Raw genomic sequence first — 22,093 nt, forward strand, 5'->3', positions numbered from 1 at the left:
CAAAAATGCAATCAACTCAGAAGTGATAATAAAAAAGAGAAACCACTAGAGAGGCACACAGATTTTTTTTTTTAAAGGATTTTTATACTATATTAAAAAACCACAAAATAAAAAAGGGATCAATCAACATATATCTTAGAAGTCTTTCCAAGAATCTCTGTACCCAACAGCCACGCAGGCTGGATTTTTCTTCTTTGCTCAGCTTGCAGTTCATTTAAGGATCACTGGAGGTGACTCGTGTTCTAGGTCTTAAAATCAAACTTGTTCCGCCAAATCCAAGACCCTGAATTTATCCAAATTGTAGAAACATGCTTTTACCACCCGTCCACCAAAATACCTCCCATTCAGATCAACAACAGCTAAAAGGCAAACAAAAAGACAGTTAGTAAACAGTTATCCTGTAAAACGTTACAAGAACATGTTTTAATTATAATGCCTAAGACTACAAATTCAACGTTTTTATTCTTTATATTTAGCTGTATGACTTACCTTTAATTGCAGATTCAACCCTCTCAAATTCTAAAAATATTCGTACTGCTTCATCATCAGGGGCACCAGGAATCTGGAAAAAAAATGAAAGAATAGGGAAAGTTATCATCTGATATAGCAATGAATGAGTTTATCAGAGTAAGTATTCCTTTTACCATCATACACAAGTAGTCAAATACCAAAAAAATAAGTATATTCCGTGGGCCATCACAGAGTTGTTGAAGGTCTGTTTTTGACAGCACTGTGTTAAGGACAAGGAACACACAATTAAGCTAGGCAATCTTTGACCTTACAGAGACCCTTTGTGACTGATATGTAAACAAATAATTATGCAGAATTATGTGGTTACCATACAGCAACATGATATACAGATGAAAAGTGGAGGTGGGAGTAGAAGCTTAAGATAGAACTTGTATTCTCTCATATAATATGGCCCCATTCCATATATATAAGCCATGTCTGCAGCTAATTCCCAACATGCCCAACCATTCCACTCTGCTTTGGTCTCCCAGAAGCTGTGACCTAATCTGAATACCTTGTTACTCCTATCCAAATCCTATCCATTCATTTCACTTTGACACTGCTCACCAACTTCTCACCTTTTCTTTTGTTGATCTAAATCTTTTCTTTTTTTTTTTAAATAAATTTTGTTTTATATTCCCCATATAATTGCAATCCCCTTATTTTGACCCCAATCCCTCCCCTCCCTGCCCCCCACCCCATAGAGTCTCTCTGGTTCATAGTTTTTTGTTGATTTTGATTTTCACTTTCTTATAGTTATTCATTTTCCTGGTCCTTTATTTAAGTTTTCTAGATTCCTGCTATGAGTAAGACCATCCGGTATTTTTCTTTTTTTTTCCTGGCTTATTTGATCTAAATCTTTTCTTAAACCCTATACTTAAAAGCCAATACTAGGGCCTCCCCGGTGGCGCAGTGGTTGAGCGCTGGGTTGCGAAGCTGCCCGCAGCCTCTGCGGCGCCGGTTCGATCCCCGGCTGCTCCCCGGCCACCGGAGGAGGGTCCCACATGGTGCGCAGACCTCTCCTGACGCCCGCTGCTCCCCTCAGCAGTGTACTTCGGTCCTTCTGCCTGCTCTGCTCCCCGCTCTGGCTCTGGTGAATTCTCTCACCCTCCCGCGCTTCTGGCTGTACCCGGTGCATGTATAAACAAACAAACAAACAAACAAACAAAATAAATAAATAAAGCATGCCTCTATTAAAAAAAAAAAAAGCCAATACTATTCAGTCTAGCAACTGAATATCCTCTATTTTTTTTTAATTTTTTTTTTATAGAGGCATGTTTTTTTTTTTTTTAATTTATTTATTTGTTTGTTTGTTTTGTTTATACATGCACTGGGTACAGTCAGAAGCGCGGGAGGGTGAGAGAATTCACCAGAGCCAGAGCGGGGAGCAGAGCAGGCAGAAGGACCGAAGTACACCGCTGAGGGGAGCAGCGGGCGGCAGGAGAGGTCTGCGCGCCATGCGGGACCCTCCTCCAGGGGCCGGGGAGCAGCCAAGGATCGAACCGGCGCCTTAGAGGCCGCGGGCAGCTTCGCAACCCAGCACTCAACCGCTGCGCCACCGGGGAGGCCCTGAATATCCTCTATTTTTAATGTTAAGCTTTTTTTGTTCTCTTCAACTGAATTTCACCGAGAACAGACATTTCTGTATCCCCAGTGCTCTCTATACACTATATTGAGTACATGGGAGGCATTAAATATCCACTTGCCAAATGAATGAAGCCCGAGGTATGGTTAAGCCAAAGGTATTAAGCACTCTATAATCAATGTTTTTGATCACCAAATTAAACCTTAATCATAAAATGAAACATTTTTATGTCACCAAACAAAATATGAAGCATTGCCTTTAAGTTCAAAATTGTTTTAAATGAGTAATAAAAGTACAACTACCCAACGTGTGTCATCTTCTGCAATAAGACAATATGTAACTTACAGCACACCCTGTCTCTATTTGTAGGAAATGGTCCATAATCTGTTAATTATAACTTGGGTTACAAACATTAAAAGAAAACCCTCTTACTTCAAATATCACACATTTTCCAACTTTGCCATATTTTTCACATTCTTCCTTGGTTTCAACTTCCAAGTCTTCATCTACCTCTCCTGCACCAACCATGTTCTAAAAACAAAAATAAATAAATTCAAGTATCAAGTATAAATACAGAAATTACTTTGCTTCATGATGGCAAATGTTCTCAAACACAGGTGATACAATGAAAATTTTCATATCTCCACAGTAACCAAAAGTAGCTAAAAGTTTTGCAGTTAAAAGGATCAAGTGTTAAAGTGTGTAAATTAAGCTGAACTTCTGGTAATTTCAAATATTTTAATTACTCACTGTACTCTTAAGTTCTGTGTTTAGTAGCAAAACTTTAACTACACAAAAACCTTCAATAATCAAAACAATCCTGGGGGAAGGGCGGAGAAATGGAGGTAGGATACTCTCAGTAAACAGGATAACTGTTTACTGTCTTTTTGTTTTGTAAACAAAACAATATAGTACTGGAATTAAGACAGACACACCAATCAATAAAACAGAATTCAGAAATAAACTTAAATATATAAGGACAGCTAATTTATGACAAAAAGCCAAGACAATAGAGTGAAAAAAGTCTATTTAATAGACGGTGTTGAGAAAAATGGGCAACTACTTGCAGAAAAATGAGAGGAGACACTACCTTACACCATACACGAAAATTAATTCAAAATGAATTAAAGATTTGAATATAAAACTTGAAACCAAAAAATATCTGGAAGGAAACAGGTTATTAGCCCTTTGACATTAGCCTGCGGATTTCTCTCAATGGCCCAGCAAACAAAAGCAACTGAAATAAATGGGACTATACCAAACTAAAAAATTTCCACACAGTGAAAAAAATCATTGTTCAAAGACAAAAAGGCAACCCAGTGAATGGGAGACATCTGCAAATCATATATCAGACACAAGGGGTTAATATCCAAAATAATGAAACAACTCATACAACTGAGTAACAAGAAGCCCATTCAAAAATGAGCAGAGGATCTAAATAGCCATTTCCTCAGAGACAATATGATAACAGACATGAAAAGATATTTTGTTGCTTTTCATTAGGAAAATGCAAACCAAAGTCACCTGAACTATCATCTCACACCTGTTAGAATGGTTATTATCAAAAAAATAAGAAAGCAGCAAGTGTTGGGAAGGATGTGGAGAAAAGGAAACCCTTATACAATGTTGGTGGGAATGTAACTTGGTGCAGTCACTATGGAAATCAATATGGAGGTTCCTCAAAAAATTGGAAACTAGATCTACTACATGGTCCAGCAACTCCCAGCATTTATCCAAAGAATACAAAGACCACTAATTTGAAAAAATACATACAACTCTGTTTACTCACAACTGCAAGGAAACAATCTAAATGCCCATGGACAGAAAATGGATATAGATGTAGCATGTATAAAAAGCACTATTACTCAGCTATAAAAAGAATGAAATTCTGCCATTTGCAGTAACAAGGATGGAACCTGAAGCAATTATGCCAAGTGAAATAGAGAAAGACAAATTCCACATGATTTCACTTGTATGTGGAAGATAAAGAATCAAAGCAAACAAACAACAACATAAGGTCATTAGATAAGGACTACAGAATGGTAGCTACCAGAGGGCAAAAAGGGTGGAAGTGGGTTGAACCAGCAGAGGGATTCAACTAGATGGTGGTGGATGAAAACTAAACCTCTGGTGACAGGTATGGTGTGGTATATACAGATGTCAAGGTGAGAAGCTGAAACCTGAAACTTATACACTGTTGTAAATCAATGTCACCTGGAAAATAAAATCAAATAGGGAGATAGGTTTCTTCCTTCTGTTTCTTACCCTTAGTAGGACCACTTTAGTAGGACACTTAAGTATTTCAGTTAATGGATTTGAATCTGACTTCTTGGATGCATCTGCAGGAAAATACATCATCAGTTGTAGATGTGTTAGAGCATGGAAAAGGAGCTTGAGTCTAAGCTACAACAATTTCAGTAACAATCCCTACTACAGCTGATTCTTGAATCACATGGCCTTGAACTGAATGAATCCACATAAATGAGGATTTTAAATAGTTGAAAATTTTTTTGAGATTTGGCACAATTTAAAAAGCTCACACACTGCATGGTCTAGAAATACTGAAAAAATTAAGTTGGCCTGGTCACAAATGCATATGTAGATAATAATCTCTTTGACCATTTATTAACATAAAGTATACACAAATCTAATGACTATACTACCATTCAGGCCACAGAAATTTCAGTGTACAAGCGAGGTTTCTCAGATTAAGCAATCTTAGCAATTAATAGGAGGCTACCACAAAGTAATCACATTTCTGCTACTTCATTTCTGCATGAATGGTTAAACCTGTTAATAAATACGAACTTCCTTTTCACATTATCTTTTCATTTTTGATATCCAGTGTTAGTAATAGATACACTATCATACAGTGGTGTATGACAATACACCATATGACAATACTGATGAAGGCATTGATAGATGCCTTCTGTGTACAGATGGTGCATCTTGTAGACAGAATGTAAACTTACAGTATAGATAAAATACAGTAAAATATTGCAAATAAATTCTCTTCCTTATTGTTTCATTATTTTGAGTAACCCTTACGATTGTTTTAAGTAACAGTCTTTTCTCTAGCTTATTTCATGGTAAGATACAGCAAATAGAACACATAACATATAAAATATGTGTTAATCACACGTTTATGTTGTTGATAAGGCTTCCAATTAATAGCAGGTCATTTGTAAAGTTTTTCAGAGTCAAAAGTTATACATGTATTTTCAGAATGCACAGGGGTTGGTGCCCCTAACCTCCAAATTGTTCAAGTATTTGCAACTTAGGGTCATTTTTAAGCGTCTAGTCAATTACTCTATGAGAAAAACTGTAGGCTTATCTCTGATGAAAGCATCTGCTTTGCTGTGGTAGTTTTTACCACAAATTTCTGGAAGGTTTTGCTTTCATGATTACCTGTAATTTTTGCTTAGTTCCCTTTTTGCTAAAGGGTTGACAGAGTATACTGATCACAACTGGTAGAGGTGAGTGCCTTGGTTTGAGCAGTGGCCAAAGTCACTATCCAGTGTAATAAGCAGTTAATTAGCCAGCCATTGAGTAACTCCAGAAACTCCAACAAATCAGGGCAATTACTGGTTTTTGGTACTAGCCTGTCAGGACAGCTGCTTTCTAAAGCTGTGTTGACACAGCTGCCAGGAAAGCGTTCTTTCTTTGGAAAAGGGTTAAGCTAAGGTAACTCAAAATGAACTAGTCTCCTCATAAAATGCTAAGATACATTTGACTCATTCCAACATGCTCTCACCACAGAACTCATTCCAACATGCTCTCACCATAAAAACAAAACACCAACTATGCACCATCAAAAATAAAGTGCAAAAGGACATTACATTTCATACATAAAGCATTACATAAAGCAATCAACAAATAAGAAAATTAAAAAATACAATGATACCTGGAAACCCTGCTCGTGGGGGAGACCCACCTTTCTCCGTGGCATCGCCCACTATAATCTTGCCTCCTCTCTTACTTGTCTTTTCCACTGATAACGCCGTGCTCAATCCTTGCTCATGCTTCCCAAGACCCTGGCCTTCCCTGAAGCCGTACTTCTGCATGATTTTATGTGCAACCGTGCCACTGGGAAGAGTAAAGAAAGATCCCTTGAACTTGAAGTTATCAGCAAGGGCATAAACTGAGTTTTACATCACAACACTGTCCTACTGGATAGAGTGTAAATTCCACAAGGGTTTCAACGAAGTCAGATATAATTAACGTTTAGCCTAATGACACAGAAACAAGTTATGGGGGGTGATCAGAATGAAAGAAATAGAAAAACCTACAGTAAGAAATCCTGGATATGCTGATGCTACCTTTGATATTAGGGAATAATGAAATGTCCCAAGTATCCCTGTTGGAAAACACTGGACTTTTGTGTTCCAGTATCTGCAATGCTATATTGCTTACAACCACAGTTTAGTATGTCTGTCAAAAAAAAAAAAAAAAAAGTTTCATATAATGAAAATAACTGCATTTCCTCTAAATAGTACAACAGTTTTCAAAGAAAGATTTTATAAATGAATGAACTGCTAAAGGTCATCTACTTTATAGACAGGGATATAAGAAACTGAGGCCCAGATTAGCTGGTTAGCCTAAGATGGACTAGCCACAGCAAAACAGTATATTTTTAAATTATTTCTGTATGTGGTAATGGTGGAATTGAAACTAGAACCCATAACTCTTGATTCTTAGTCCAATGCCTTTTCTAATACCATGATAGCTTTCAAACTGCAGAGTGCTCACAAGTCTCAAGAGTGGCCTCAGCAACCACTGCTACATAAGGCTCGAACAACAAAACTTTAAATTCCTGTTTAAATGGAGATTTAGTAAAACATCAATTTTTATCATTGACAAGGGAAAAAAAGCTTGTCTGTCTACCCTCTAGCAATCATCTTGGGCAGATGATTGAAATGTGATGATGAAAATATTCTTTCTGCCCTGCCCAATATGGTAGCTGTTAGCCCTCTATAATTAAGTATTTGAGATTAGTATGACTGAGAAACTACATCTTAAATTGTATTCATTTTAAATTAATTTAATAACTACCTGTGGCTAGTAGCTAGCACAGAGAACAGTGCAGGTCTAAAAGACTGATACCAAGGTCAGAAACTCAAAATCCTCTTTTACTGCATAAACCCCAGCACCTCTCCACGAGCTCAAAAACCAAAGTGCATGCACACATGTGAGGGCAGATCAGTGTCATTACTATACTCTTGGCATTTCTTTTAAAAGCCACATCACAAAGACCTCCAAGAAATGCTGCTGCCTTTGACAGCCTCATGCAGCATCAGAGGGAGACAGTAAACATGAAGCATTCTCTTAACCAAAATGAAAGCCAGATCCAGTTTGGGTTTTAAAAAAATCCACTATTCTCACCTGCCAGTCAACCTTAAAACTGATTTTTATATGCTAGCAAGCCAGTTCCTAATTAGAGTCACAATGATTAAGAGTTTTCAGGCTAAAGGAATAGAACCATGACCTTAAAGCTAAGGACTGTTTTATCTCGAAGGAAAAAATGCCATGCACCCTTTGGAAGCAGCTTAAGTCAGCTCTAATTCACATGAGCTACTGTATTTGCAGAAATGTAAAGAACTGTCAGAAACTGTTAAAGAATATGGTATTAAGCATTTAAATCTTTTAAAACTTGTTTAGTAGGTTTTATGTTTTGTAGAAAACATCAAGCTTGAACACCCTCCTCGTGACTGAAGCACTGACTTCGTGAAGGACATTGTGTGACTGAACACATCAGTGTCTCCCTATAAATTTGGAAATAACCTCATTTTCAAACAAGTTGCATCCACTGAAAGGACTGGCAAATCTTTGTCCTTCTCATACTTGTGAGGTAAGAGCACTGGGAACCCTTCCTTACCCCATGTTGGCAAGGAAGGAGTTGCCCGGCCCGGTGGGAGATCTGGGTCTGTCTGGTTCCTCATATACAGGGGGAGGGATAGCAGCTTTGGAAGACTGTGAACGAGGTCTTGAATCCTCTTCATAAGGAAAATCTCGGGGTACTGTTGAATAAAAATAAAATAGGTTTAACCAAATTACCACAAAAAAAATTCTGAACTGCTTTTATACAAATCTGTGATCTTGAATAATTTAAGTGACATTTTTGATTTACTATAAGGGGAAAAACAAAATCTATCTTTACAACCTTTAAATGACTTTAAAAATAACAAACGTAGAATACTACTTTTCTAATTCTAGCTTTGCTCCTGCTATTTATACTTCCTCACATGTCCTTTCTTACATCTTACTAAAATATCCCCTTGATAGTTTAAATGACTAAGATTTTCATGAATTCCTAAGATTTTCTGTATGTTCTAATCAAACATTTTTGATCCCCTTATATCTGTGTACTTGACACAAGACTCTTTAAGTTTACCATCTCACGAGCCAAAAGCCTCTGTAGGTCCTCGAGGTTAGAGACCACATACCAGAGCAGTTGATTTCTGACTACAGCTCATATTAAAGTCAGTAAGATTCTTCATGAAGATCCAGATGCTCAGGGCCCACTCCTACAAACTGTTTCAGCTGGAATTTATGATTTATCCAGTGTTGTCACAAAATAGGTACTTAGTATTTTTTGAACTACCTTCTTTAATTATACAGCATTAAACACTACAAAAAGTACTACAGAGTACTTTTGGATAGTTAGAAATGGTCCAACCCAGAAGATAGGAAAATGACTTAGATGGCATATCAAAATCTAATTCCAACCCCAAAATTCTAGAATAGATTACTAGGTGGCCTTGCTTTGGCAATGTAAGTGTAGACATTATGTGTGATAAGACACTAATGGCAAAAAATTTAAATCAAGGAAGGTACTGCCACCTGGTGGAAGGTCATGAATTTAACTGCCTCCACACCACGGAATACTAAAAATTACCAACTGAGCCACTATTTGTTTTAAATGAACTTCAAATACAAAATGTTGGAGAGATGAAAAATTACCTTTAAAAAATTAAGAAACTTTTATTACTTACTGTACAAAAATCCAAGCCTCAGAGTCTGGCATAAAAACTCAAGTATAAGGGATGGAAAGGAGTGACAGTCCTGAGAACCTTAAAAGTTCCCCCAAGAGCCTGAAGAGGGATTTTCAGGACATTTCCCTTTACACTCAGAAAATCTGCCCGTTACAAGCTAATACTCCCCACGACTGTGTTAAAGATTGTACCAGAATAAAAAAAGGGAAGAAACAGGTCTACGTACACTCTTTGTCTTTCTCTACAAGAGAAGTTGGAGGTGCGATGGCAGCTCCGCCCATACCTGCAAAAAACATAAATTCCATTGATTAAAGAAGGGAAAACATTTCAGATCCTAGACACACAAGGACCATGCCATCTGTAATATCATACCTGCCCCCACCCCAAGAAAGTAAGAGAAAGGAAAAAAGCTGCTACTTCTTCCTGCTAACATCTAAGGAATTCACTACCTGAATTTATGATTAGAAATTTAAAAAATTGGACCTCCCCTGGTGGCGCAGTGGTTGAGTGCTGGGTTTCAAAGCTGCCCGCAGCCTCTGCAGCACCGGTTTGATCCCCGGCCCCCAGGTGAGGAGGGTCCCACATGGTGCGCAAACCTCTCCTGCCATGCCCGCTGCTCCCCTTAGCAGTGTACTTTGTCAGTCTGCCTGCTCTTCCCTCCCCTCTGGCTCTGGTGAATTCTCTCACCCTGCCACGCTTCTGACTCTACTCAGTGTTTGTATAAATAAATAAATCTTAAAAAAAAAAAAAAAAGAAATTAAAAAAATTGGCAAATCCCAGATAAATTTTTTTTTCATAGCAGGCATTCAAGAATCCCAGAGGATATTAATAAATTAATTTTAAGACAAACGGTGGCAACTCAGAGAACTATCAGTTACTTGAAAAACAGTAACATAACTGCTCACTGAGAACATGTGACACATGGGCATTATCATAAGCATTACCTCATTTAGACTTAAAAAAACATTTTCCAGGTGATAAAATGAGCAGAGGAGAGTCAACTGGAAGAGACAGACTAAAATCCAGCTACTTGTGATGTCAAAGCTTTCCCCAACAAGACATTCCTCCTTCTTAGAGTGCAAGCAACTACACCTAAGCACCTATTTGGTACTTCTGGTTCCTGGAGAATCTGTTTTATGTTATCAACACTCCTCATATTTCCGGGACACAGAATGGTGTATACAAATGAACCAAAATAGATTTTATTTGCTGACAACTACAGATTCCTTATGTAGGAATTTTTCATTAGGTATAAGCCCTAACACATGCATTATAACTTAATCATCAGTGAAACAATCCAAAAAACAATAAAATGTAAATTTCAAAAAAATTGATTATAAAAGCACGGTACATCAGCATGAAATGCTTCACAAATTAAATTCCTCTGAAGATACAGCATTTGCATTGTTATTAACAGGCCTGGACTAGACACACTTAAGGAGAAATAAACTGACTAAAAACTTCCTGTATTTCCTTTGCTATACCTCCGATTATATTTTAACCTTGCCACTAAGTGATTATTCATTCTGAAAAGTGAGATTAGCTTCAATGAGGTCAGTATAAAAAATTCAAGGTGATTACTGGAAACGTGCTGCGAATCAGGCTAAAATAGAAACACCAATCTGTTAACAGCAGTACACATAATGGATATAATGTCACAAATTTTCTATTAGATAACTCCTGCTAATATTCAGAAAAAAAGTAAATGTACTTAGAATAGACCTTTTTACAATAAGGGCAGCCGATCTATAAGCTGGAAAGACGAGACCAACAAATACTCAACCGATATACTGGATTCTAAAACAAGTTAATAAAAAAAGTGTTGATTAACAATATGATGGGTATGAAATGTTCAACATTAAGCCTGACACACAGAGTGCACTTGGTAAATGTTAATTCTCCTATTAATTAGAAAAAACGCAGTGCTTGACAGTGCTCGGTATACTATAGTAGGTATCCAAAATGATATTTAATTCAGATTTGTGTTTAAAGATAAAGAATTTTAAATTATTATAGTCTTGCTTACTCCTTTCCAGCTCAATTAGGATTTTAAAATTTAAATTAAACCTCAGTCAGTCTTGGTTGTATACTTGGGGAAGATCAGGCTTGCCAAACGGCCAGTCATGTAAGTAGAAATAGACTCCAGCTTCAAAACACCATTCACACATCTCAGGTTAAAGACCACCATGTTATTACAAAATTTTCAGGCAAATCAAGATTTGGGATAAGACAAATGCAGTGTATAGTCATGTGCCACCTAATATTTCAGATGGACCACAAATATGATGGTGGTCTCTATATATAGCTGAGGTCATACCGTTGTGTAACACACGCTATATTATTGTTTTAACAATAAAATAGCCTAAGGACCCATTTCTCAGAATGTATTCTTGTCGTCAGGCAACATCGTGGTCACATATAAAGCTTGCATCCCATGTCTCAGATTTCTCACCCTGAAAATGGGGATAATCGCAGATCATCTCAAGTTATTGTGAGGTGTAAAGGAGATAATCTATGAAAGTGCTTAGAACAGTGCCTGGATTGAACAGACAAGTAGAATATTTAAATTTCTCATTCAAAAATCTCAATCTGTCAACCAAATCGGTCAACTAAATCAAGGATGCATCAGCAATCAAAACACAAAGCTAAAATAAGTATTCCCTTCACTCAAAAACGAATGCTGCTTATCTATCTAGTGATCACTAGATTATAATTCTGCTCACAACATTTTAAAGTTGGAAGGGGCCTTACGAAGTACCTAATTCAAATTCTTGTCTACCCATTCTCCGTATGACAATGAAAGAAACCAATATCCAGGGAAGTTATGGGATTACCTAAAATTCAGACATGTCAGTGACAAGTGTTCAGGAAAAGAGTGCCTTGACTCTCATTCAATGCTTAACAAAAATGCAGCTGAATACAGAGAACAGGTGACTGAGCTGCAAGTCTAGAAAAGTGGGTGTATATATTTTAAGGTGTCAAAGTATATAATAAATAAATGTGAGAAAGTAGTTAAGAAGCTCAGAAAACAATACATGTGGAAGCACAATGTAAATTAAAACTGCCACGCACATATGCATTGCTGGCATTCCCGAGAAAAAAATTATTCAAATCAGTATCAACAGAATTATTTATCAAATTAAATAGAAATTGCAAATAGTGGAATTGCATCATTTGAACAACATAAGATTTATATTCACATCTTACTTCTTTTTCTCCTCTCTCGTTCATAATCTTCATCTTCATCAGAATCTGGATCTGGTCGCCTTGAAAACCCGCTAGCTTCATGTCTGTCTTTACGCCTCCTGTAATAACAGAGACACTAACTATTCATGGCAAACCAATTTAGAGATGTGATACCAAGGATACCTTGACTTTCCTTGGTTAAGAAATATCTAAATTGTTTCCCTTTGTAATAAACTGATTTGGGGGAAGAGGACACAAACAACTGTTAAAAGTCTAAAATAACAAAATATGAGAAGTGAGAAAAATCCAGAAGGTAAAATGAGCAAATTTAATATGTACGTGAGTATAAGTAGCAAGGAAAAAGTTCTCCTAATTATTTATCTTTTTCAACTTTAAAACATATCAACATAAGTAACAGCAAAATAATTTCCATTCTTTAGAATGCGCTTTGAGTTCATGAAATGATTCAGTAAGTGAGAAATAGTAAATTATTTTATATAACTATTAAATACTTAAAATAGTCAAATAAATGCTTGTTAGCTATACTTCTGAAAAACAAATAATACATATAAATTTTCAAATTTATCTGACTCAAAAACAGTAAAGAGTAACATTTTAAGTATTTAAATAATTATAATTCAAATACAGACATGGCATGAGGAGGAAAAAACCGAATTACCAATATTATTTAATATTAGGTACCTAAGTGTCTTTTTCTAACACTTTATCCAAAATGTAAATTTCAGGTTTTCTGTAATCACACATGAAATATTATCGGGCGTTTATGTCCATACTGGAAATATAACTAATTACAATTTAAAAAACAACTTGCATTGTTCTGATAATTGTTCAGATCAACTATGACAACTAACTTCAGTCTTACAGATAACACTACAGTTGATTTATTAATATCCTAATAAGTGTTTCAAACATAACATATCCCCAAATCCAAATGAAGATATACTTCTCTCTCTCTTCTATTTCTTTTTGTCTTTCCAGCTCCCGCTGTCTCTGTCGTTCCTCTCTTTGGCGCTTTACTACTTTCTCATAATCATTAGGAAACATAGGATCATATTCATCAGCTAAGGGAATCAAAACTTCTCCTGCAGAAAACCCACTGGGAACAGGATCCTGGGGAAGGCAAAAAAGTCAACATAAATGTTATCCTCATGCCTTAGAATTCTATTCACAGAATTAAGGTCAAAGAATGCAAAGGTTAAAAGGGGTGTTGCAGACACCATTCCTCTGCCTACTCCCCTCCTGTTTACACACAGCCCTTCCCAGCAGGCTGCATTTTAGGCCTTTAAATATGGCAAAGCTGGATGCTAGTACCTTCACGTAGTTTTCAACTCTGACAGACAAGAGATAGCCTAAACAAAGAAAGAAAAACAAAGGGAGACAGAGCACAACCTATTGGAAGATAAGAGCAAATTAGGTTGGCTGTCCATCTATACGGGGTTCTGATAAGCCCTCATCCACTGCATGATCTAACTTTCCTACATCTCCACCCTTTGTTTTCTTAGTTATGAGATAATAAGTCTCTGTTCCTGGTTCATGGCCCAGAGCTCCTAAACGCCTAGGAACATTAGGCCCATCTTTGTTCTAATATTTATCTTTGACCTTGCCAGAAGCTTCCTAAAACTCTTGTGACTTCCTAAATGATAAGAGCACTAAGAGCATCTTTCATTCTCTTGAGAGGACTCTGGGTGTGTTCCTAGATGGACCATGGATAGGGACTGGTCATCAGGGAAAAAAGTGATGAGTAAGGCTTTTTCAGTTCTTACTGCTCCCCACTTCTCTAGAGAAGGGAGAGGGGCTGGAAATAAGAGTTAATATTAGACCAAGTCTATGTGAGGGAGGCTCCTTAAAAATCCCAATAGCAAGGGGTTCTGGAGTACTTCCAGGTTGGCAAAAACATCTGTGAACTGGGAGAGTGACACACCCCAAATCTACAGGGACAGCAGCTCTTCCACTGGAAACCCTCAGACCTAGCCCTATATCCAAACAATGCACATATGTGCTGCTGCTTATACTACTGTGGTCACACTATTTATGTGAATGCCAACTGCAGAAGCAAAAACATAATGACAGGTATAATTTTAACACTAGATCAAGTTAAATTCATTTGTCTCTCTTTACGTATAGTTTTAACTATGATTTTTTGTTATTCTTTTTCAGATCTTGACATCTGGAAGATCTCCGGATCTTTTTCTCGCCTATTCAGAGTTACCACGCACTATTTATTTCTAAATACAGGTAAAATCACTGGGATCATAAAAGTTAAAGGTTAGATTTTTTTTAATCCCCTTTCAATTTTATTCCAACTAAAACAGCAAGTGCTAGCATTTTCTATGAGAGCAAAAATTAGAAATTACTCATATCCAGCATTAAGTGAATTAAATAGAGTATAATCATACAAGGGAACACAGAAATCATTAACACAATCAGGAGGTTCTATATTTTGCGACACAGACAGGCACAATATATTAAGTGAGAAAAGCAGGTTAGTGAATAGAATATAGAGGAGACACAGAATATAAAGATATTATAAAGTTTCTAATGTGAAGGGTACAAAAGAACATTTGTTTTTCATTTGGCATAGTGCCAGTTTCTGTTCTTTCTATATGAACTATTTTAAATGAATGTTTAAACGTGATAAAACAAAAGGGAAAATTAAATTGAAAATGGTATTGTCTAGATTGCCAAGGCCATTGAGGAGAGTGTGTATGTTCAAAGTGACAACACATTTCAAATAAGAAAGCAGAATAGCCTACAGAGGACTGGGTGGGGCTCACCTTGAGGCCAGCTGCTACATGTGGCGGGGTGTCCACAATCTGCCGGTCATCTGAAGAGCCGCCTCTCTTCAGGTCGATTACGGGGGCAAGGACTGTACTTTGTTTTGTCCTCTGGCTCTAAAATCATTAGAAAACAAGAAAAGCATACCAAGTCTCAGATTAAAATTTATACTGCTTGCAACAAAGGTGTCTGCTTTGTAGATACTATAACAAACCCTTCTGATTATGAGAAAATGGTAACTTTCAACAGCTTTTTGTTCCTATTATTACCATAACTACACACTAGTATTTTTAGCTTAAAAAAAAAAACAAAACCCACAAATTTCCTCCATTTTTAAAAAGGTTTACAATAAACTTGGTTATTTTTTAAAATTTTTTCATGTGAAATAACTAAGACTCTTCCCTTGACCACAGAAGAACAAACTGTGGTATGTTACTTTGACTTGAATCTTTCACAAGTAATAGGTATATTTTTATATCCTGGGGAAAAGATATTTATGGATTAGGCATTTTTTCTTCCATTAGGATATAAAATTCACCTACTCCTTTAATAATGACCCTATAAAAAACAATTTTTAAGAGGAAACTATGATCTTCTATCATCAAACATTGTGAAATTTACTATGATGGTTTACCCACCACCTATATTTTTTGAACCATTTGAAAGCTGGAAATACCACAAAACTTTATCCTTAATCTCCTAAAACTTCAGACATTCTCTTATAGAACCACAATACTATTACCATACCTAATAAAATCAGCAATTCCCCTGTATCATTTCTTACCCAATTCATATTCAGATTTTCCAAGCTATCCCCAAAATGCCATTTGAAGAGTTGTTTAGCGGTTTTTTTTTTTTTGGGGGGGGAGGCAGAAAAGGGAAGAGGAGGCCAGGAGGCTACAAAAAGTTCCTGCAATGCCTTTGGTTTTTTTTAAATCACTTGATTTAGAACAGTCACCTTTCCTCACCACCACCACTATCATTTCCTTTTTTCCTCGGGCACTTTAATAAAATGCTGCATATTCTCCATCTGTCTGATAACTTCCTGGTGGTCTAGTTTCACTTACTTACTCCTCCACGCCCTGTAATTCCTGTAAACTAAATTAAAGGCTAGATTACATTAGGGTGATGCTTTTTTGGTAAGAGTGAGGTGGTGTGCTTATCCTGCATTTTCCCAGCAGGCACATAAGTCAAGCTGTCTAATAATGCTAAACTGGGTTACATGGGTCTGGTGGTGACTGTTAGACCTTCTGTTGCACAGGCTTAATTTCTCCCTCTTGCAATTTACAGTCTTATAAATTTTCATTGTTACCACTACAAAAAGCTCAAAATTAGTCAACACTGCAACTAAATTTAACAGCTAATAAATTTAAGCAAACAAAATATAATCATCAAATATACAACTCATATAGCTAATATAAAGGTTTACAAAGCAATGGCAAAGGGGAAATTTTCAAAACAATATTTTCTATTACTTTTTGAAATTCAATAATCATTTTTAAAAGAGGTAAAAATGAAACTGTAACTTTCTTCAGTTATTGGTAAACTTTTCTCTATCAAATACCTCTACAGATTTGGTTAGGTGAACTTAGTGCTCTGAGTAATTAAATAGCCTAAAGGCATCTATATATCTTTACTTCCCTTGAAAAATCATAATACCACATGTACTTGAATAATAATGTTTCACTCAAATCATTTCATTATGCTGATGAGAACATAAACAATACCAGCCCACATTCTCAAAATGATCTTATTTAATCACCTACTTTTGTTAGGTCATCTTGTTTAAAGTCATATATCCAAGAACCTACTGACAATGTTAACTGAGGATTTACTGCACTAATTCTACATTTCAATCTAAACACATTTTAGAAAGTTAACAGAAATAATTTCAAGTAATTATTCAATCAATTAAAGAAATCTTCAAAATCTCAAGAGATTTGCTAGTAGCTGAAACTAATGTGAGTAAAACAAAGATAAATAAAAAAGACTGAAGCATATATTGAAGATGTCTGAGTCTAGATTATAGCTAAACCCAGAATTCCTTGCTCAACATCTAACTCTACTTTTCATGTGAATATAATAATTGTGGAGAAAAATCAACAGGTGATCTATATTTGATTTTTTAATACATTTATTTTTGGAAAAATCTACTTTCTTAATTGTATTTTGTATGAGCTGCTTTTAACCCACCAATATAAATGTGCACGGGCCAAAAAGAAAACAGACAGGAGCACACTGGGCAGAAACAAACAAATTATTTAATAGTTAGAAATTGGCTGCAAGTAATCCATGGAGATAATGATTTTTAAACTACGAGTAAGGGAGAATCCCAAACAAAAATTGGGATTTTTTTTCTTTTTTTTCATTTATTTTCTTTTATTTTTAAACAATATTTGCTTCCCCCCACCCCCTCAGATTGAGTCCTCATAGAATTTCCTTCCCCAAGGCACCCATGCACCATCACCACAGTCCTCTATGCTCCTCCCTCCCTCCCTCCCTCTGATCCCTCTCCCCCCTCCTCTTCTGCAGCATGTCTCTGATTTATAATTGCCTGTTCTTGCTTTGTTGTGTTTTGTACTGTTATTTTTTTTACACTGATGTCTTATTTGGTTCCCCTATATTCCTGTTGTAAGTGAAACCATCGATATTTTTCTTTTTCCTTCTGGCTTATTTCACTGAGCATAATTCCTTCTAGCTCCATCCATGTTGCTGTGAATCGCATGAGTTTATCTTTTTTGATTGCTGATTAATATTCCACCGTGTATATATATCACATCTTCTTGATCCAGTCATCTATTTTGGGGCATTTGGGTTGTTTCCAGGTTTTACCTATTGTAAATAGTGCTGCAATAAACATAGGGGTACAGGTGTTCTTCTGAATCAATGTTTTTGTGTCCGTTGGATAGATCCCTAGGAGTGGAATTGCCGGGTCATATGGTAGCTCCATTTTTACTAGACTGAGGAACCTCCAGACAGCTTTCCATGGTGGTTGGATGAGTTTGCACTCCCATCAGCAATGTAGGAGAGTTCCTTTTTCACCATATCCTCGCCAACATTTGTTGCTTATTGTTTTGATATGTGCCATTCTCACTGGTGTAAGGTGGTATCTCAGTGTGGTTTTGATTTGCATTTCCCTGATTATAAAGGATACTGAACATTTTTCATATGCCTGCTGGCCATTTGCATTTCCTCTTTGGAGAAATATCTTTTAAGGTCTTCTGCCCATTTCTTGACTGGCTTGTTTATTTTGTTTTTGTTGAGCCGTGTGAGTTCTTTGTAAAGCTTTGTGATCAGTCCCTTATCAATTGACTGGAGTGCAAAGATTTTTTCCCAATCAGTGGGGTGTCTCTTCTGTTTTGGTTAATGTCTCTTTGCCTGTACAGAAGCTTTTCAGTTTGATGTAATCCTGTTTCTGGGATATTTTGACTTCTGATTTTGTATTTTTATTGTATACCATTGAACTAACATTGTCCACTAACTGAGTTAAGTATGAGAACTGTTCCTTTGAACAAGTCATTTTATGAGAAATTAAGCATTTAAGAGAAAAATACATGAAAAAACTACTGGTAAATTACAAAACCTAATTGATGCACCTTATATGCAAAGCAAAAGTTACATGAAACTCACAAAGATTAAAATAATCCAGTTTTAAAAAGCAAAATTTAAAGAAGACTTGTTTTGTTAATCTTTCATGTGGGATGAATGCTTTTTTAAAAAGAAAAAATTCTCTTTAAAAAGAAATACTGATGGGTCTCCCCAGTAGCGCAGCGGTTGAGCGCTGGGTTGCGAAGCTGCCCGCGGCCTCTGCAGCGCCGGTTCGATCCCCGGCTGCTCCCCGGCCACCGAAGGAGGGTCCCACATGGCGCGCAGACCTCTCCTGCCGCCCACTGCTCCCCTCAGCAGTGTACTTCGGTCCTTCTGCCTGCTCTGTTCCCCGCTCTGGCTCTGGTGAATTCTCTCACCCTCCCGCATTTCTGACTGTACACAGTGCATGTATAACCAAAAACAAACAAATAAATAAATAAAATAAAAACATGCCTCTATTAAAAAAAAAAAAGAAATACTGACATCAAAAAATTTAAATCTGCTATTGATAAATTTAAAAAAGATAGAATCCCAATCAAAAGAACTGACAGAGCAAATATAAGTTTTAAGACAGTATTGTTCCATCTGCAGATATCCTAATCCTAAAGACCTTCTACTGACTAAGCAATCAAATGTGCTTCTAAGTTTCTGATGATGTAGTAAAGTACAAAGGACAAAGAATCTGAACTGTAAAAAAAAACTATTATGGAAAATTTTAAACATAAAATTAAGGATTACTGAATTTCTGATCTCCAGTCTCAACAACTATAAAACTTATGGCCAATCTGTTTCATGTACTTCCCTACCTCCCCCAAACCAGACTGGATTATTTTAAAGTAAACCCTAGAGGGCCTCCCCGGTGGCGCAACGGTTGAGCGCTGGGTTGCGAAGCTGCCCGCGGCCTCTGTGGCGCCGGTTCGATCCCCGGCTGCTCCCAGGCCACCTGAGGAGGGTCCCACATGGCGCGCAGACCTCTCCTGCCGCCCGCTGCTCCCCTCAGCAGTGTACTTCGGTCCTTCTGCCTGCTCTGCTCCCCGCTCTGGCTCTGGTGAATTCTCTCACCCTCCCGCGCTTCTGACTGTACCCAGTGCATGTATAAACAAAACAAACAAACAAACCAGCAAACAAATAAATAAAGCATGCCTCTAAAAAAAAAATAAAATAAAATAAAAAAATAAAAAAAAAAATAAAGTACACCCTAGAAATAAAATTATTTTATCGGTAAATATTTCTGCACCTATCTATAGCAGTTTTTCTACAACCTCTTTTTTCATGATTACTTCCAACCCCAAAAGAATCTCTTAATACATTTTTCCCACTCATGTAACTTTAATTCCACAGAGACACCATATATCTGTTTATGTGCTTTATATGTATCTGTGACTTTTACAGAGAAAGAGTAAGGTTTGGGCCTCCCTGGTGGCACAAGGGGTTAAAAAACGCAACCTATGAAGCTGTCAGCAGCTACTGCAGCACGAGTTCCATTCCGCGCCAGGGAACAACCCACATGGCACAGGAGACCTCTCCTGACTTGCTCGCTGCTCCCCTCAGTAGTGTATTTCAGTACATATGCCTGTTCTGTTCCCCGCTCTGTTTCTGGTGAATCCTCTCATCCCCCACACCTCTGGTCTGTACCCCAGTTCTTGTATGCATAAATAAATCAATCTTTAGGGAAAAAAAAAAAAGAGTAAGGTTTTTTCACACGCCCCCCCCCCCCCCCGACCAATATTTGCCCCACTTAGAGACATGCAGCCTCCACTGGGGATGCACTCTAAAATATAAGGACCCTTAGAAAAATAAGCAATCCATAATACCACCTTATTCCTAAAAATATTTGACAGTTAAATTTTAATATCAAATATTGACAACTACTTTTTAATATTTTATATATAGCTATAATAAAAGTGTTGCTAATAATCCAACATGTATACCATAGGAACAAAAACAATTATCTCCATATACCTGGCACATTCACAACCAATATGAGCCCTTAAAGCATACGCATTATCATAGCTTGGCAATTACTAGCAATATTGTCCCAAATGATCTGCAACAAACAAGCAGGAATACTCCCTAAAATGCCCAGAAGCAGCATTTAAACCAAGTTCTCAGTCAGTCTTAGATAAATGAAGTTTGAAAATCAGTATCTAGCTGGAAGTTGAGAACACTGCTTTTTTCATTTTAATTTCCAGAAATCATTTTAGTAGCAGGAATGAATGGAAGGAAAATAACCATAAAGTCTTTCATTCCTTCTAGCCAGAGTCTCTTCTGCTACACAGTGGACCCCTACTTAACGATATATTGATAATATGCTCTGTAACAGATGCGATTGTATAGTGATTGTATCTTAACATGAATCCAGTAATACCCTGATATTGCATAATTCATTCTAAGCATAATTGGAACATTTTGGCACATAACTAAGCTGATATAAACTGTGATTTATACAACAAAACAACTAAAACACTTAGGGAATTTCATTTTTATTGATACTAGAAACATTAAATTAGTAATAAGTAACTTGATTTGGAAAAGGTATAATAAACACACTTTAGCACCCATGGTTATAATATAGCACAGTATTTTTACACAATTCAACAATAATCACTTGTACAAAATGATAAAGACTAAAAAAAATCCTATCCCATACTTTCTTTAAAAAAAAAAAAAGATGGATCCATGTGAAAAAAGATTGCCAAACCAATAAATACGCCATGATTAGCTCAAAGGCTGACAGCTAATTCAAATGCCCCACCTAACTGGTTCAAGTCGAATGCAATCATAATATGAATATTCAATCGTAAAGTGATTTGTATTTTAAAATGAAGGACTCATCATAAAGTGATCTGATTGTACAGTGGGCCAATCATAAAGCAGGGTTTTACTACAAATGTTTAACCCAAACCAAACTAATCTTAATGAGGTAACTGCTCTGCAAAATTCTACTTTCAGTATGGGCTTAACTTACCTTTGCCTGAGTGAGAGCTGCCTTCTTCACCTGGAGCTGAGATTGCAGAAGTTTGAAATTTTTGGACCAGCCCTCTGTTTTGGAGTCACTGGTCTCCACCCCCAGGTCGTCATACAGGGACATCTTCTTTTCAGTTTAATGCTGAAAGGCAAGGGGGGAGAGGAGGGCAGGATTTAAAGAATGCGAAATACAGATGCCAATCTTCTCCTGTTAAAATAACTCAACATCATGTAAAGGGTATTTGAAGAGATCATATCATGCTGAAACCTTCAGCAACAGACACCAAGATGTCTGATGTTATCAATCAGTGCTTTGTCTGGTACATGAAATTAAATCCACATATTATTTTAAAAATAAACCTCTAGGGCCACCCGGTGGCGCAGCAGGTTGAACACAGGGCTAAGAAGCTGTCCGCAGCCTCTGCAGCGCAGGTTCGATTCCCGGCCGGCCAGGGAGATTCCCACATGG

General features: G+C 36.9%; 1 protein-coding gene across 2 annotated transcripts; it reads right to left on the minus strand.

Annotated features, from left to right (window-relative positions):
- Positions 1–255: 255 nt before the first annotated feature.
- On the minus strand, positions 256–21,748 carry RBM17 (RNA binding motif protein 17; the record flags this gene model as incomplete). 2 transcript variants are annotated; one of them, XM_084253030.1, is made up of 11 exons in its annotated part: positions 256–359; positions 490–562; positions 2,528–2,626; positions 4,361–4,434; positions 6,030–6,181; positions 7,971–8,112; positions 9,314–9,370; positions 12,295–12,392; positions 13,238–13,404; positions 15,069–15,185; positions 21,626–21,748. In XM_084253030.1, 11 exons carry the CDS (start codon positions 21,746–21,748, stop codon positions 256–258), a joined length of 1,206 nt encoding a protein of 401 aa, XP_084109156.1. The 2 variants fall into 2 exon arrangements, with proteins under 2 accessions (XP_084109156.1, XP_084109155.1); XM_084253029.1 differs by having other exon boundaries at positions 6,000–6,181.
- Positions 21,749–22,093: the final 345 nt, after the last annotated feature.

Source organism: Talpa europaea (assembly GCF_964194135.1).
Source record: "Talpa europaea genome assembly, chromosome: 14".
Taxonomy (NCBI): domain Eukaryota; kingdom Metazoa; phylum Chordata; class Mammalia; order Eulipotyphla; family Talpidae; genus Talpa; species Talpa europaea.